The sequence below is a fragment of the Meriones unguiculatus genome, chromosome 8 (genome assembly GCF_030254825.1).
Source record: "Meriones unguiculatus strain TT.TT164.6M chromosome 8, Bangor_MerUng_6.1, whole genome shotgun sequence".
Lineage (NCBI taxonomy): Eukaryota > Metazoa > Chordata > Mammalia > Rodentia > Muridae > Meriones > Meriones unguiculatus.
The window spans coordinates 14,650,833-14,669,546 of record NC_083356.1 but is presented as its reverse complement, the minus strand read 5'-3'; the positions used below and the strand labels follow the sequence as shown (position 1 = coordinate 14,669,546).

General features: G+C 48.3%; 1 protein-coding gene across 5 annotated transcripts in view; it reads left to right on the top strand.

Annotated features, from left to right (window-relative positions):
- Tafa5 (TAFA chemokine like family member 5) overlaps positions 1–18,714 on the top strand; it is a 214,351-nt gene that overhangs the window by 130,939 nt on the left and 64,698 nt on the right. For all 5 annotated transcript variants that reach the window (XM_021644102.2, XM_021644104.2, XM_060388861.1 and 2 more), the window contains exon 2: positions 1,516–1,665. In XM_021644102.2, coding sequence (XP_021499777.1) covers positions 1,516–1,665 — 150 coding nt within the window. The remainder of the gene's footprint in view (positions 1–1,515; positions 1,666–18,714) is intronic.

The following is an 18,714-nucleotide window of genomic DNA, read 5'->3' as shown; positions in this document are numbered from 1 at the left end:
ATGTACTGAGTACAGCTGAGTATACCTTGTGGACCTATGTATGTATAGAGGAGCATATATGAAGCATATGTCTAGTAGAGTGTGCCCCTGCTGTTACATACATAGTGAGAATTATGGAATTTTGGTTTCTTTAAAAACACAGAAATATTATAATTATAATAACATGTTTTCATTTTAATCCCAGGTGTGGGGATATGGGGCTGCTTCGGACTGTCCACAGCAGTTGACTGTGATTTGCCTCATGCTCTAGCAGTGGCGTGGTTTTGCCAGCTGCAGGCAGTTTCTGTGGTTGTGTGATGTTTGAAATTCTGGGAACTTTTCAGCATGCACGTGAATGCTAGAGCTCTGATAGATGTGGTGAGCGGTTGTTGGTCGTTCAGGGGAGAGAGGAGGTTGTAGTTTGTTAGTAGTCATGTTCAACTAAGAAACAAAAAGAAAAAAATAGGTTCAAGGATCTCTCTCTCTCCCTCCCATCCTTTTTCCCTCCTATATTGTGATGGGGGCGGGGGAGAGGGGCTGACACTGGAGGGATAGAGGATGGGAAAAAGAAAAACTCATAAATTAGCAAAACCCAGCTACATATATGCATGTTTTTAATGGGCACATCAGAGTAGCCCATGTGTTCCTGAATGCAGATGAGTACACCTATGTGAACCTGTGTTTCTACCCGGGCACTCCTGTGTAGCCTGTGTGCACCTGAGTGTAGCTGAATGTACTCCTTTGAGCCTCTGTATGTGTATGGACAAATCCATATAACCTATGAGCACCTAGGTATAGGTTTACATGTGGGAACGTGTGTGGACCTGTGTGTGTGTGTGATATGTACACAGCACATGCACCCCTGCAACATATGGATGTTTTCACTTCACTGCCTCCTGTGTACTTTGTAGTCTTCCCCATGTCTGCCAGCCAGGCTTTTGGATTGTAACATCGGTGCTGTTTGTCTCTGTGCACCTTTTGTATGTGTCCACATGTATTAGTATGTGCGGGCCTTCAGGAATATGTAACTTGGGTCCCTAGCTGTCTTGGCATCTGTGCCCAGATGGGTATGATGGTTCCTCCTTGCAGTATGGTACCCTATGTACTGTTGGTTACCCCATTTTGTGGCTCCAAGGTAGCCCATCCTGAGGGAAAGAGCCTACAGGGCTTGGCTTGATTTGAGGACCTTGTGCTCTGGGCAGGTGTTTTTTTCTGTAAAATCATAGTGTATGGAGGAGCAGTGGGGAGGGGAGGAAGCAGCACCTTCCTCTGTAATTCTGAGATTTCATTTCCGTGTGTGGCAGAGAAGATGGCCACTTTTAATTTCCTGTCTGCTGGGATAGGGCTGACTGGAATCCCTGACAGAGCATATAGAAGACGGGTTGCTGGCTGTCTCTAGCTGTCACAGAGCTCTCTCCACATTTCTTTGGTAGAGCCAGCTATGGTGGACCCCACTCTAGGTGGGTGCTAGGTGGGCTTCAGGCTATGGGTCTCCAGGCTGTGGCCACTCAGCTTGTGGCTGTTCCTTCCTTACAGGTCAGCTGGCCGCTGGAACCTGTGAGATTGTGACCCTAGACCGGGACAGCAGTCAGCCACGGAGGACAATCGCCCGGCAGACGGCGCGCTGTGCATGCAGAAAGGGGCAGATCGCAGGCACCACGAGAGCCCGGCCTGCTTGTGTGGACGGTAAGAGCCCCCAGTCTTCCAGCAACACTTCAGAGTTCTGAGCCCAGTCTTCAAGGGCTCCTGTGTAAAAGGGCATCACTCTGAAGGAGCCTTCTCTAGAATGCTCTGAGGCTAAGACCTCAAGGCATATCCCTAGGGTCGAGACCCTGGACAGACTTTCATTAGGCTTCCATATCTAGTGTGGTTGTGTCCATGGGCACATGGGAGCGGCCACTTACTACATGATTCCAGGTGTCAAAGACCTGATGTCTCCAACCGATGCTGTTCCCATCCTCAGCCCATGAAGATGTTTGTTATAACAAGCTGGGCCACCACCAGACTGATCAGTTTCTAAAAGCCAGGAAGGCTCTTGAGAAAGGGGTCAGCAGACCCCAGAGCATGGTCAGAACAGGGATGACAAGATCCTGAACTAGATCCCAGATGGTACCTACTGTGGATCTCGGATCTGGCTAGGTACTGGCCAGGATCTAGTTTACCCAAGACTGAGACAAGAGGTTCATTCAGGCCGTGGCTTCCCTGTGTAGCTTGGGGAATAGAGTCAGCTCTGACTGGGGTCCTGCCCTCAGATGGAGACCCAAGGGTACAGTAAATAAGGACCCTAAACTTACCAAACCCTCATCTCCTTCAGCATCTTCTGTAGACTCTCCAGGGATGTGGGCACCCCACACTTCTGCTACCAACTTGGAAGGGCTTGAAGACTGTCTATAACACTCAGGAAAGTGGAGAATGAAGCTGAGCATGCTGACCGGGGCAGTGGGTGATGGAGGAACCATAGGATGCCTGGGGTTTCGCTGACCTTATACATAGGTAGTGGGGTCCAATGATTGGGTTCTGTGCAGCCTGGTTTCCAAGGAGCCAGCATCTTGATCCCTGTGGGTAGAGTGATAGCAGCCACTTGGTAAAAATAGACAGGTTTTCTGGGACTATGCTGGGGTGGGGTGGAGTTCACAGCCAAAGCACTTTCTCTTCTCTTGCTCATTCTACCAGCCTCAAGGAGAGAGAGTCTAGGCTGATTGCTAATTGAATCTGGATCTGCCCATCTGAAACCAAATCCCTGTCCCTCCCCCAACAGCCTCCTGGTGCTTTAGGAGCCAGGTCCCAGAGACCCACATTAAAACCTCACCATTTTCAAGGGAGGCCAAACAAGTTAGTTTGCTCACGTTTTCTGCACAGTGGGCGTTTTTTTAGGCCACCCTCCAATTTAATTTCTGCTTTTCTGTTTTCTTGCTCTGTGTGCATAGTAAGTTTCCTTGTATGCCACCATGTCTGCTGAAGACAACTTAGGCTGTGGTAGTCCAGCTGACATTGAGTGCCAGTGGTGTTTAGCCTGCAGTGGTCTATGCTGACCCTGGATTCAGGAACAAAAAAGTGGTTGCTCACTGCTCATCCTACTGGGTGATCACATGTTCTTTTGCTTGCTGACTTTGTAGCTACTGATAAATTCATTCATTCATTCATTCATTCATCCATCCATCTAAATAAATCAGGTATAGACAGGTGTAAGGGAGATCAAGTCTCAAAACACCTGATCCATCAGACTCCACCCCCTCACCTGGGTGAGGGAGTATCCTTGAAGAAGGAGTATTTGAATGGGGTCTTGAGGGGTAAAGCTCTCTGTGGAAGGATGGAGCTTATCTCGAGACTGACTTCATAGTCCTTCTTTGGACTGGCCTCTGGGCTGAGGCAGTTTTGCAGAAACCATTCTCCAACACAATGACCTTATGCACTATCATGCCTTGATCCACCTAACAGAAGAAAAGAAACCAGAGAGCAATCTGATCACCCACCCCAGGGCTTCCCATTTTTACACAGATACCATCAACAAGCAAACCTAACCATATAGTTATGCTTTTGTGAATGGCAGATGCAGTTTCTGCAGCCCTGGCTTGTGTGTGTTGATGCTCTGTGTTACTCCACATGGTCCTGTCCCCTTCCTGGTGCTGCCCTGTGGACCCTTGCTGGGCTCTCAGCAGAAAACTCTGTGCATTCTCACTCTGGCCAGAGCCAAGAGGGGATGCCTCCTTCTCTCATGCTGAGATCTCATGAAATTACCTTGGAAAGAAATCAGAATAAAGCATGACTGTTAGGTGTCAGAGGGAAGGGGAAGACGATATTTTGATTGCTTTTGGAGGAAAAATGCTTGGGTCGCTAGAGTTTACTAAAGGGTAGTATCTATGGATATGTCATCTAAGATCTGAGGGGGCTCCCGTGAGAACTTTGCAGGAGGGCAGGTATGGGTGGGGGTGCAAGCCATCCCAGCATGAGGAGAGTTCCCTTAACTTCATACAGGTTCCCCATGGTTGTCTTCTGATATCTCTTCTATGTCTGCCCAATGTCACCCCATCCACCCACCCACCCACACTTAGGAGGCTCTCAAGCCCCCTGCTTGGCTTACGCTGATGGCTCTGTCACCTTCCTGGAAGGTGCTGGTGTGAATGTGCCTGTCTGCATTTCCTGGTAGGAATAGTAGCATGGGCTGGGAGGCAAAGCAGACCAAGGTTCTGGCCTGAGGCTCCATCTTCATGTCTTCTCACCACCCACAGTTCGTGAGCAAAAGCCCACATCTTCCTGAACAGCTGGGGACAGCAGCTCAGCTGTCTCAAGCCTTGAAAGCAATATAAGACACTGAGTGCTTCATAAGACTGATACCAATTTGGGGACCAACATCTTTCTTTCACTAATACATAACACTTGCATGTTATCAGATGTGGCCATGGGAACTCCTCTGGGGAAGTAGGGAGAGGGAAATATATTTGCAGGACTGGCCTATGTAAGAGGGCTGCTATGTTTCTGGGTAAGGATGGGGCCCCTTATCTTGGGAGATGATCCAGAAAAAGGCAAGGGAGTAAGGGACCTCCACTCTTAGAAATGGCTACAAGGGATTAGGAATGCAGAATCTGCCCTCAGTTACAGTTGGCTGATTTCCCACTAGAGACCTGAGAGACCTTTTCAACAGGTGTCACTAAGGCCATTAGATATCCACATACTGACACCAGAACCCTACCTCACCCCCTTCTGCATGGACCTCAGAGCAGATGTGAAGAGTGAAAACTGTCTGACTCTCAGAAGATTAGCAAGTCCCCATGGATCTTGGCTTTGGCTAAAGTTTCCTAGGTATGACCACCAAAACAACAAGATAAGGAACAGAAAGAGATTGGACTTCACCAAAGCAGGAAATTCCTTTGTATCCAATTATCCCATCATGAAAGAGAAAACTTCACTTGTGGAACGACTCGGTGGTTAAAGGTGTTTGCCACTAAGCCTGGCAACCAGAGCCCGATCCCCAGAACCCATGTGGTAGAAGAAGAGCAGCAGGTCTCCAAGTTGTTCTCTGGGCTCCGCACACAAGGCATGGCATGAACTCTCCCATAAATGCAAATAAATAAATAAATAAATAAATAAAATATAAAGGTTTTTAAAACCTTTAAGGAAAAAAGGCTGGGGATATGAGTTAGCAGGTTAAAGACACATGCTTCAAGTCTGGCAACCTGAGTTTGATCCCCAGGACCCTGATGGTGAAAGGAGAGAAACATTCTATAGGTTGTCCTCTGACCTCCACACACATCTCATGGCATATGCATGTTGATACCCCTACACAAAATAAATAAATAGGTGTAGAAAAAAGAAAAACAGCATTTAAAGAAAAGTAAAGTAAAGCTTCCACAACGGTGAGAAAAGAGAGCCTATGAGTTCCTTAACTGTTTAGCATGGAGTCGTATTATGACTACAAAGCATATACCCACAAGAAACCAAGCTTGTGATCAGAACACAGGCACACACACTGACTACCAGAGCTTCCAGAATGGTAGTAACTGAAGAGTGGACACAGCAGAGTGTCCATCACAACCCCACGAGGTCAGCAGACTGGCCATCCACAATGGCTAGCCAGGCTGGACCACTTTGAGACTTGAAGCTGTGATGCCGTTGAAAGAAGCCATTTCCCCAGAGACCACACATGGAGACTGTTGCTGTGAAATGTCCTGCAGAAGTTCAGAGACAAAGATTACTGGTAGTCATACTGGAAAGGGGTGTTTGCTTTGGATGACAAGATAAGCCGGGTTATGCTCCTCTTTGGCAGTGGTCAGATGGGGCACCTTGTAGGGGCCCTGCCACAGGATGGGTTGTGGAAGGGCCTTATATGGCACCTCAGCATCTGGGGGAGTCACAACCAGGTTCCTAATGGACTTTCACCTGACAACTCTGTGGTTTTCCCAAAACTGTTCCCACAGGCCCCAGCCCCCTGTGGGTCCAATAGTGTCCACTATCTCCCCCAGCATGGATCTCTGCTTCATAGTGTAGGATTTGGTTGCCAACATGAGCAGCCTCGTCGTCCTCGGCTTGTCAGGTGTAGCAGGCAGTGACTTGATCCAGTGTCGTCTAGCCATGCCTGAGGTAGGCTTGCTGCAAACCCCTGGAAGCTGAGAGAGACTTAGGAAATGCTTGCTACACTTCACCTTGCAAGCACAGCCATCATGCTTGAAGATCATCTTGGTCCACATGGAGCTTGGGTCACTGGTGAGCTGTGAGCAAGCTGTGACTGGCATCTGAGAGGGAGAGGACACGAAGAGAGCCTCAGTTCCCTCGATATGAACTTGCATCGGGACCACCAAGGAGCCATCTCAACAGGAAACTAGTCCAGTGGCTTTCCCCGCTTCAGTTGTAGCCACAGAGTTTGGTGCCCACTGCATTGATAGCGAGTATGCTTCCTTAAGGTCATTTGGGCATGCTGTCTCTTGGATCCATTCAGTCCTTAACTGTCAGAAACATGGCATTGCAACTCAGTTAGTATTTGGTATTTATGCACAGCTAAGATGATTAGCCTCAGAGCTCCTGCTTAGGATGTGTGTGTGTGTATAGATACATATGAGAATCCAAACTGAACAACTCTAGGTATATGATTGCTATACTTTATTAAAGATATATAGAAACAAAAATAAGGGGGAATATTCTCTCTATGCTGGCAACCTTCACAGCAAATATTAGTCGTATTGGAAGTCTGGATTCTTGGCTTCCAAGAAACTTCAGCCAGATTCTATGATGAGGGGCTCATTTTCCCTTCCCAGGTCCCTTGAATCGTTCTCTCCTTTCTGTCCTGCCTCAGGGTAGACTGGGACACTGAGTAGCCCACATTGCTCCTCTGTGTTGTAGAAGAGGATTCCCAGTGTTCACTGATCTCCCAAGTCCTTTGTGTGGAGCTGGCCATGAGAATGGGCCTGCTGTGTGTGCTGAGCCAAGCTGGAGTTTGTGGTTTCCAGGATCATGCTGCTGTCACAGTTCTGTGAAGCCCACTGTCCATTAGCCCCAGTTAGGACAGCTAGCTGATGGGCCATGAGGGTCGATTCTCCAGAGAATGGGGTGGTAGAATCCAGACATAGTATGCAGTCCCTGATCTGTGATTCCCCGTATCATGTTATCTGGGAACAGAGAGACCCAGGGCTTTGAGTAGGCCTGATGATGCCAGGCCAGTACCTTCTCCCTTATCCTTATGAGGGGTCCCTGTGTTGCAATCCTTATTCCAATGGCTCCAGCAGGTTGGGGGAGGCGTATTACCTCAGATTCTGATGTTGGAGCTGGTTAGAAGCTTAGTTTAAGAAAGTAGCTAACTAGTATGGGAAAGGGTGGTAGGGTCTTTGAGGAGTTGCTATGTGAATCTGGCTAGACTGCCATCTAGCATTGCAGCCTTGTAAGCAGACAGAAGATACTGGCCAGAGCAGAGATCAGATCATGGTTCAGAACAGCTGTAGAGAGTGCCCTGCTTCTGCCCTGCGATGCAACAGAAGCACTGGCGATGGAGATAGAAGAGGCCATCGCAGGCTGCATTAGGCCTGACAGAGGGAGAGTAGGTAAGAGTATAAGGGCCTGTGGGAGTTGGGTTCTTTGGGATTGTGGTGTAGGATGGCATCCTGCTGTCACCTTGGGCAGTCACCTTGGGGGAACCTTCCACCATGTTCTCTCTTAGTTGGCGGGTGGTCATATGCCAGCAATTTCCCTTGCTGAGAGCTGAGAGCCACGCAGGGCAACAGAGGGCACAGTGGGTAGCAGGGTCTGCTTTCCCAGGAGAAGAGACTTTTCCTTCCATGTGTTTCTCTTAGCCCGCTCAAACAAAATCCCCGTGACTGGGCAATTTATAAAGAACAGAAATGCATTTTCTTTTTGTTTCAGAGGCCAGAAAGGCATTTTCTTTCTGTTTCAGAGGGCAGGAAGGCCAAGTCCAGTGTTGCCTGTGCACGTCAGTCAAGGCCACCCAGAGGCTGAGGGTGCAAAGTTCTGAAATGGGCCAGAGTTTGTCTTCAGGTTTCTAGAGTGGTGGCATAAATCTGTTGATGAGAATGCAGGTCTTATGACAACTTTCTTGTGTTGGGGCTAAGTTTTCAGTGTGAACAATGGGGGACAGTTTTAAGATGTGGCACTTTGGAAATGTGCAAACTCTTAATGAAACTGTGCAGCTTCAGGCCGGCCCACTGGTGTCTCTTTAGTTGTGAGTTCAGGTAGACAGAGAAGCACTAGAAAGCTGTCGATAAAGAATGAAGTTGGCTAACCTGAATTTGGTAAATAGAAAGAGAGCAGGGAGAGGTCCATAGAGGAAAAGCAGAAGGCTCAAACCATCACAGGAACAGGGGACAGGTCTGCCCAACTTACAGAAATCGAGAAGGTTAGATAGAACCCTACAGGTGACTGTCTCCAAGTGTATAAGATGACTTCAGGGAAAAGAACACAGACATCCACAGAAAGGCATAAATGACCAACAATGACTCAAGAAGTCTCAGGAGTTGAAGTACGACAAGGAGAATCAGAGAACAGAAGAGCACAAGGCCTCCTAAAGGAAATTCCCGGGCCATGATTTCTCTAGTGAATCACCAAGTCTTCAGAGAATGGGAATGAATTGTCCTCAAATGCTTGGGAACATGGACATGTTCAAAACCACTTCTTGCCTCTATCTCAGCCAGAGTTCTCTAGAGGAATAGAACCAATATAATAAAGATATATTAAATAGCACTATTAAATAGATTTGGCTTACGCACTGTGAACTGGGTAGTCCAACAATGGCTGTCTTTACACCAGAGAGGCTGGATGCCTCAGAAGATCCAGTAGGCTCCTGGAGCCCTGGAGGACTCTAGAGAGACACTGCCTTCTGTCACCATTGGAAGGCCAAGAAAGCTGATTCTGATGGCATCAAAGGGGACAGAAGCAGTGGCTGGCAGTTATGGCAGCAGGAGCAGCAACAGCAGCAGCAGCAAACAAGCAAAAAACAAAAGCCTTTGTCTACGCCCCTCTCTCTGGGTCACCAATGAAAGGTGCCCCCACATGCAGGATGGACCTTCCCATTTTAATTAATCAAGAGACTCATCACAGGACTGCTCAGGGTCTAATCTAAAACCTAAGTACTCTCTCACGGGTTTACCCCGAGGCTGACACTCTTACCCATCCACCTTCTGTGAAGCTAGTATCATCCTGACAGTAGAAGAATCAGCGAAGGTATTTCTAGAAAGACTGTAGGCCTTAGACATCCAAACACAGAAGCCCTTCATGCTATAAGAAATCACATTCATTTGGAAGGACCAGGCACCATGTCCCCATAGAATTCCTCTCAGGAATGCAAAGTCGGCTCTACACATGACAATCAGCCACTGTGATGCACTCTTAGACCATGGTGTCAGGGTATACACAGGAAGCTTTTTGATGAGACCCCCGAATGTTTTACCATGAAGGTGCTGGGAAAACTAAGAAAGGAAGGCATCTTCAGTATGGCAGGGCCATCTCTGAAACTCCTGCCCCCAGTGCCCTGCTGAGTGGTGGGAGGCAGGGTGCTGTGCTTCCCATCAGAAACAAGACAGGAGTGCTCTCTCTGTACCCTGTGAAATGTCTACAGGTGTGGCTGGACCGATTAGGCAGGAAGATGAGGAGGAAGAAGATGAAGAAGGGAAGGATGAAGGCATATGCCTCTGACAAAAGCATTTGGAAGAGAGAGGTGTGAATCTTAGCCACATAAGATCTCTCCTCAAAAAGAGAGAGAGAGAGAAAGAGAGAGAGAGAGAGAGAGAGAGAGAGAGAGAGAGAAAGAAAGAAAGAAAGAAAGAAAGAAAGAAAAAATGAAAGAAAAAATGAAAGAAAAATAAACCAACAGGTTTACCAAGAAGTAATCCTTTAAACCAATGTCTACGGAATAATTAAGGCTGGGGTTAGCTTGGGAGCTCCACCCCTCTCAGGTTAGCTTTTGGTCCTGTTGCTTTGTGTGTCTCTGTTAAATCTCACAGTATTCTTCATCCTTGGTGTGTCCTTTTTCTCCAAGTAACCCTGCATTCTGTCCCACCTGGAGGGACTGGCTGTCTCTTCCGTGCAGCGTCTCCTGCAGAGAGCCTATCTCCTGGGTCTGACATTGCCCCACAAGTGTCATCCGGTCCACCTGCCATCTCTATGGTATCTGCTGGATTCTAGGCGGCTTGGTCGCAAGCAAGGCCAGGCCGGGAACATGGGGATCCCGCTGTTCTGGTTGCAGGGAGGCCTGATCCACCCTTGATGTTTAATGTGCCCACCACACACTGTGACCGTGGTGCAGCTTCATCTTCATGGTTTAATCAGGGTGTGGAAATAATCAGCGTGTACAAGTAGACATAGCTTTGAAACATCTTTGAGGGAATTCTCTCCAGGAAACCCTGGGCTGATGGACCCAGCATGGGGTGACAGCCTGCATGCTCTGATTAAGGCCACCGGTGGGAGACACTCTGACACTTCCTGGGGAAGGAATGCTGCCACAGAGCTGCAAGCCACTCCTCACTGGCAAGAAGGATATCTGCTGACACTGTGTTTGATGGTGTCCGTGGAATGCTTAGTGTTCTGCTGAGAAGGATGGTAGCTGGCATGCCACCATGAAGTGGTGGCTTTGCATTTCCTTGGTTTCTCTTGGGTTGATGTCCACAGCCCCGTCAACCTGGGCGGGTGGCTTGCAAAGTGCCGCAGCTCTGCAGCCCCTGACTCTCAGAACGGAATATAAATGTGGGTGAAACCTGGGGAACCCCAGACTACAGCCACACCTAACCTGGGGCAACAGGGCTTTTTATATAGTTAAATTCACAGCACAGCCAGTGTGGAGATGATGTGACCATCCAAGTTTCCTCCAGGTCTCCAGAGGCCTTGTCATTTTCATACAGTTTCACAAATTCCACCCAAGAAAACTCTGCTGGCGGCTTGGAGAGGTTCTAAGTTACAAACAGGAAACGTAGGCTCACATGGGGTAGAGTTGGCTCAAAGCAAGCAGCTGGGAAATGAGGCCACAAGGGGTGTCTGTTCCCTCAAGGAAACATCTCAGCTGGCCCAGGCCTGAGACACTGGGGTACAGGAAGAGATGGAATGGGACCGGGGGCTTTAAGCGGAGAGTGAGGGTGTTCGAGAGGCTCAGGAAAGAGTCTGCGCCATGACATAAGCCATAAGGAGGAAACAATACACTGAAATTGCAGCACCAGTAGAGTGCTTCCTGGAGGAGGTACCACTGTATTTGTTCTCCTAAGGAACAGGTTAAGTCTTCAGGCAGTACATCCAGCCACCTTGGCAACACCGTCCAGCTGTCCCAGGCAAGGGCCAGCCCAAGACCCTGTGCCAGGAGCAATACCTTCCAGACTCAGAGTGACATGGAACAGGTGTCCTGCTTCACAAGGACTGTGCCCCACCTCCTCCACGAAAACACACACACACACACATACACCATCTCCAGTGTCATAGAACAAAATCAGTTTTGCATTGCTGTGGAAATGCGGTCACAGGATCCAGGAATCTCGGGGAATCATGTCATGGATGGAGTTCAGTCCCACCCCACAGGCCTACTGGAGACTGAGTCTGGGGGTTGGGGGATATGATACCATATATCATATCATAACCTCCTGGGTTCCATCCTCCTTAATATATCCATATTACAGTTACAGTGTCAGTGAAAAGGTGGCAATCCAGGGTGGCTTCCTGGAGGACAAGGCGACCTCTGCCTGATGCATACATCCCCACTGTGCTGTGAGCCATGCTTCGAGATCATTGTTAGACCTAGTGTGAGGTACCCAGCAGGGTCTGTGTGGCAGGGACTCACTGGGTATGTAACTGAAGGTGATGACCTGTCTACCTCACCCCCACCCCTAGCTGGCTCAAGGCTCAGTGTGACCCTTCTTTGAACCCCATTGCTATCTTTGATGGCAGCTGAGGTTTCAGACCAAATTAAAGTTTGCTGAAGAGCAGATCAAAGTCAGGCAGCCTTTCATTGTGATATTAGAATCCACTTTAATCATGTGACTGAGTGTGTATAGGATGGGGACATGCCTGGCTCCTTTCCTGAGATTGATGCAGGGGTGGATGATTCTAGGCATCTCCAAGATGGACCTGGCTTTGTGCCCCTGGATCCTGGTGCTCCCTGGGATTGGGCATTTTTTCAGCAATGGCCCCAAATGTTGGTTCCAATGTTGTCTCTTGAACACTGAAAGAGAATGACACGTGCTTCCCCTGGGATTCATCTTACCAAGCACCACTGTGGAGCACTCCTGCTTAACAAGGGAGTTGAATGTGATTCCAAGACCTTGAGCTGAACTTGTCCCAAACACATTTGGCATCTAATTCTGGTGTGGCTTTTACGATTTTTGTGGGGTGAGAACAGATTGCTGTGACGAACACCAGATACGTCTGTCATCCCTGGACGGATCATAACAGGGTTATTACTCAAGGGGTCCATAAGCACTTTGTCTCCTTTTCCTCTAGAGACATTCTCCCAGTGCGATGCTGTCCAGCCCTTCAGTATGGAATGCCTAAGCTGGCTGCTTAGCTCAGGGTAAGCGGCTGTGCGAGCTGACATCACAGCTGGAGGTGAGGAGCCCCGTCAAGGCACCTGCTGTGATCATAGTCTAACTACCTGAGCAGCAGGATGAAGGGACATCAGCCTGTCTTCCAGGCCTCACTTTCCAAGCATGTAGCATAAGGAAGGGTTAAGGTGTTCTTGTAAATACATCTGTACTGAACGTGTGATTTCATGCCATTATTCCCTAGATATTATGGAATTACAGCTAGTTATGTGGTGTTTACTTTGTGTTAGGCATTACAAGTAATCCACAGGTGATTGAAAGCTTAGCAGTGGAAGCACATAAATCTTCCTGCCAACATTACACTTTATAATGTAAAGATTTTGATCATCTAGGGACTTAGGAGTATTTGTGGATACAGAGGGACAACTGTGTCTCCTTTGAATGGTGTGGAGATCATTAGTGACTAATGTATTGGGATGTCCCCAAGCACACCATCCCCTGGGGCCTAGTTTCCATCTTGTGTGATACAGTCATGAGTGAACATCTACTCACCCCAGATATGGAAAACTGACAACAGACCTAAGTAATACCACTGAAGTCTAGCACAGTGAACCAAAGTTGGCTGGGTCACATACAGCAGTATGGATGAGGGGTTTCTTATAGGAGCAGAAATCCAAGACAGCTGTGTTCTCAAAGTTCACCCTCAGCATAGCTAATGGCTCGGAGAACCTGGAAAAACTGTACACTATCAGCCAGCGCTACACTGAAATTGCAGCACCAGTAGAGTGCTTTGGGGATGTTTTCTTCCAAGCAGCTTGGCTTTTCTAGGAGTGCCTTTCAGTGGTCCTTGCTGTCTTTATAATGCTTGGGGAGTGAGGGTTTTTCTGAATCTGGTTTGTTTTAGGGACTTCCTAAAGCTTTTGAGTTGTTTGCTTCTGAGTCGGAGGTGCTTCCCTGAAGAATGGTGTTTTTTCATCTTCATTTAGATCATCCTTATCTTAACAAGCTTTCTTCCATGAGGGAAGGTTTTCCCTGGGAGGAAATCGCTACATAAGAGCTGTATTCCCACATCTTCAGATGGCCTTAATGGAGCAACATCTACACCACTACACAGATTCACAAATGCACCTGTAAGGACACATGAAACTACAGATCCAAAATAAGTGATTATACTGTAAAAACATTTCTGAGACATCCAATAGGCCTGTGTGTGTATGTGCTATGGTTTTGAACTCTGACCTTTTAACAGAGTCTCTGCTGCCCTGTGTCTGCTTTCCTGGACTCCACAGCTGGACTCAAGAAGCCCCTCTGCTGCTGATGTCGCCATGTGCCGTCTTTGAGAGCCATTTGAAACCTGTGTAGCAGTGTTTCAGAGGCTTTTTCCAATGTATACAGTTTTGTTCTGCAACCGCACTGTTGTGTTTGTATACTCTACATAGATTATTCTGAATTCTAATTCATAATGAACAAAACTGCTATAAACACAAATGTGCATCTTTTGGTTACCACGTGTGCATATCTTTCTGCAGGAACGCCTACAAGAAGTGGTGGAGCTGTGAGTCAGTGGTTATCAGTACTGCCAAGTGCTTTTCAAAGCAGGTGTGCTCTTTAATGTGCCACCTGCAGCCATGGACGTGTCATTTGTTCTGAGTTTTTGCCAACACTTGCCATCCTCAGTCTTTAATTTTAACCACCGTCTTGGAAGCACATGGGATTTCCTGGTGGTGGTGGCTTGGTTTTCTCTATTAAGTGCTACCTCTGAAAATGATCTGGTACCCTATTGAGGAATTAAATGGCTACCTTCCCATACTGTCTACCTGCCCCTGCCTGTTGCTGCTTCCTGGTCCTTTGTTAGGTGCGTCACAGGAGGCTCTCTGCTTTCTCCTTTGGAGTCCACTGCCTGTGCCCTAACTTGATGGGTGCCTTGCCCTTTGCCTAATAGGACACATTGATAGAGAAATCTTCTTGTCTGATGCATCAAGTCCTGGCTTTACAGGCTGTGTGCTCCTTCTGTGCAGTAAACACCATCTGACCTTGTAGTGAGAGTGACCCTGTGCCTGGGTCCTGAACTCAGGCCCTGTTTATCTCTGATCCCTGTCCTCTGTGCTATGACACAGAGCTCAAGTTTCACCTTCTCTGCCACTGGAAAGCTGACAGATCTGGTATCCCTTGTTGGGAAGTTCTAGCATTTTTTCTTGAGATGATGATTTTGTGTAATATTCCGAAACACTTTTTTTGAGGTGGAATAGAGGAGATGGGCCTCATCTCTGATTATATTATGTCTAATTAGCTAATCATCTCGTACCATCTAATCAGCTTCGAGCGGAGGCTGCCATCATTCACAGATTACCATGTGTATTTGTGTGGTTCCCCCCCTCCCCTGGAATGCTAACAAACCCATTTCTGTTTCCTTTTTTCCTTTTTGCCTCTATAAACATCCGGGGTGGGGTTGGCAATGTGGGGGTGGTGGGTGCTTTTCCTTCCCCATCACTCTCCTATGCCCAGTCCATGAGAACAAGGGGTAGGTACTACAGGGCATTGGTATGCAGGCTGCCTTGAAAAGGCCTTAGCCTTTGCTCTTTTTTTGTGTGTTCGTGGGAGCAAAAGCGGAGACCAATGTACCCATTAGTGTGATAGAGACTGTACTTTTCCTGCCTGGGGCCTTCTTTCTTTTTCCTATGAGAGCTGCAGCTGTGTAGTAAGTAAGCCCCTAGGCCCCGTGCTGCCTGCTAGAGGAAGATGCTAACTTTAACTGAAAGATAAGCTGTGGGCCACCTGGCTTGTTGTGTTGTGTCTGGGTGGAGCAGGCACGCTCTCTTTTAATTATCGGCTTTGTATTAGTGAAGTTTTATGTTTATAGAAAAACAGAATAGAAAGCACAAGAGGTCTTCCTGCCCAACCCATGTTCCTTTGCACCAGCAAGATCAGTATAGTTGGAGCTTATTATTATACTAGCTAAGAGTATGGCTTGCATATTACTCCTTTATGTGATGGGATGGGCTCTGGGCTTTATGAGATAAACAGTGTCAGAGGTCACCGTTGCAGCATCACAAGGCATATGTGGATCCTCAGCCCTAAAACTGTGCTAGCCCCGAGGATAACAACAGAATGGGTCCCTTGCTACCTTGGTGAGATGCTGAACTGAGGCTGTACATGCTCTGTCAACACTACATGGGGGGTACTCCTCAGGTCCTCTTGAGGTGAAGGCCTGCCCCATCACCACATGGCTGATGGCTGGGATCTTCATGAGAGGGGGAAAGACAACCTTAGGAGCCATCTACCCAGCAGTCAGCCAAAGGTTCTCACTATATAGCCTGGATCCTATGTGGCCAAGTTGAATAGGTTACAAGGGAAGCTGTTTGCAGGGTGTGCCTCAAGTGCATGGGAGGGACAGCTGCTCACCCTTGTGCTGCTCCATGCCCGTGTTACCAAGGGCATCTGGTGTCCCAGAGGATACCTGCAAAGAGCCAGTCCCACACTTGCCCAGCTCGGTCACTGCCATCTAAATGGCATGATTATCCACCTGTCTTGTCCAGCTACCTGGGAGCCAATGCATGTTGTAATAGGAGGAGCCACGGCCAGCCCTGGGAGATGAGCTGGGAAGAAGGGAGGAAAGATTGGAAAACTTCTAATAGAATTACATTTCCTGAAATAGTGTAACTGTGAGCTTGATGTATTTGTAGCCTTATGGGTTCTGACACGGGAATTGCATACTGGGTGTTAGGAGCCTTCCACGTCAGTGCTCCCCCGCTTCTGCGCCTGCTCTCTCCCTTTGATGTTTATTTATCTTGTGGGCTTTGCTTGAATATTGATGCTCCCTGGTGCTCCGCACTGCATTATAACTGCTGCCCGCTTAATTCAATTCCTCCTCCATTCTGATTCCTGACAAGAGCCATTGGCTTCTGACTGCCGAGGCTGCAGAATTTTGCCTGTACGTGCTGGGGTCTTTAGCAGAACAGGTCCCATTGGTGCAGAGGTTGAGACTGGGTTCATGGGCTGGGCACCTGCTGCTGATCCACTTTGTCCTTGGAGATGGAAGAGAGAGAGGCCCTGTCACCCAACGGGCAAGCCCTGCTCTTTTTAATTTTTTTTTATTAATTACACTTTATTCACTTTGTATCCCCCCATAAGCCCCTCCCTCCTCCCCTCCCAACCCCACCCTCCCGCCCCCTTCTTCACTCATGCCCCACCCCAAGTCCACTGATAGGGGAGGTCCTCCTCTCCTCCCTTCTGATCTTAGTCTATCAGATCTCATCAGGAGTGCAAGCCCTGCTCTTAATGTCTGAGGTTTCCCTATCCAAAGATTGAAACCCTAATCCCTCCCCCGCAAGATGAGGTTAGGAAGCAGGGTCTTTGACCCAGCAATTAGGTCATAGGTCTGTGCCCTTATGAAAGAGAAGTTCCAGAGAGCATCTTACCTGCGAACCAGGAGACAAACCCTTATCAGATGCCAAATCTGCTGATACTTTAACCTTGGCCTGCAGCCTCTGGGATCATGGAAATCAGCATGCACTGTTTGCAAGGTGCCCAGTCTAAGGCGGTGTCTCCTGGCAGATAGACTAAGCCGTTGCCTCATCTTCAGACTCTTGGGAAGATGTAGCTGTGGGCCGGATGAGCATGTGGAATTCCATCTGTAGAGAAACTTGGGAATTCGCTCTGGGTACAGGCATTCCCCCATTCCCTGGAGTTCCTTCTTTTGAAGCCTACAAGGCTGTGGCCTCACTTCTGCATCTGTATGTCAGTCACTCTTCACACCCTGCATCCCTAGAAGGGGAAGAGCCCCCACTGTCTCCATAACCTGCTGTCCCCAGCCCATGTATCTGGATCATTGCTGTGGCATTCAGTTCTCAGTGAACCATCCTAGGTGGCCAGGGATTTCACCCTGCCTTTGGGATTTCAGTTAGGAGTACGTGCTCTTTACTTTTCTTTTCTTCCCAGGAAGGTCTCATTATCCCTAAACAGGATGTCTTATATGGCTCAGAGACAGGTCTCATGGTGCCTTTGACATGGAGCCACTGTGGCAAGCAAGGTACCTGTGGGATGATGCCTCTTCCACATTTCCTGCTTTACCTCAGAGAACCTGCTGGTCACCTTGAAGGCTGTGGCAAAGCTGAGCTGTGAATCTGACATCTCACATACTCCAAGGCCAGTCAATAGCTGGAACCAGGAAACAACCACCTTGACACCAGCCCCCTCCATTTTGTCCCCAGGCCAGGCCACCACCAACCTCAGCTTACAAGCAGCTTGTCTAGTCTGGCTTTGCAGACATGCTCATCCTATAAAGTTGGGAGGGGGTGAGCCACGGTGAGAGGAAGGAGGTGTGGACTCTGGGTGGATAAGTCTTCAAGAGCCTCTTAGGGTGGCTGAATCTCACCCCCATGACTGCTCTGGGCTGTTAGCGTGTTCTGCCCTAGCTCTGCCCATCCGTAATCCTGTAATTGGCCACTGATCACTGTGTACATGTGTGGGTCTGCCATCCTTAATAGTGGCTTTTATGGAAAATAAGTGCAGTGTTGGTTACAGCTCCTTGATCTAGGGCAGTTTTCCTCTTAAGAGGTCATTATGATTTGGTTTCCACAGAGGATGTGGAATGTTCTTTTAACAAAGGTTCTTGCTAGAGGACGCTTCAAATACAGACTCCTTAAAAGGCCATGGCAGGCAGGTTTTGGGGGCACTTGATCCATGCAGCCACATCAGTCTGCACTTGTCAGAGCCTGAAGCCTGCATGCTGTGAACTCATACTCATGGGAGGCTCTGGATTGGATCAGCCCCGTGCTCCAGGAGTTCCAAGATGGGACCACAGAGCTCAGTGATTGGAGGGTGCGTGTGGACGGGCTCAGGAGGGTAACAGGTATGGCCCAGTTAGAGTGGAGCCCCAGGTCTAGCTCTCAGCAGCATTAAGAGGATTTAGGAGCCTTTGGTATTGACCTGGCCATTCTGCCATTTCATCACTTAATGCAAAAACCTCTGGGTGCAAGCATTTTGTCACGGCCCTGATGGCCATGAAGCACCTCCCAAGTTGTATGAGGGTGATTTTCCATGATGGAGATCATTATGAACCACAGCTTCTCCGCAGCTGGCTTTATGGGCCCCTGGCGACTCTACTCAGGATAATAAATAAGGCCTGGAAACAACATTTCGAAAGGCCGGGACAGGTGGTGCTAACTTATCTGTTTGAATGAAAATCTTAAGCCTTGTTAAGTCAAACTGTCATTGCTCATTACCCATAAATTAGGAGGCCAGGGGGTCCATTGCACATAGGTATTTATCAGAAAAC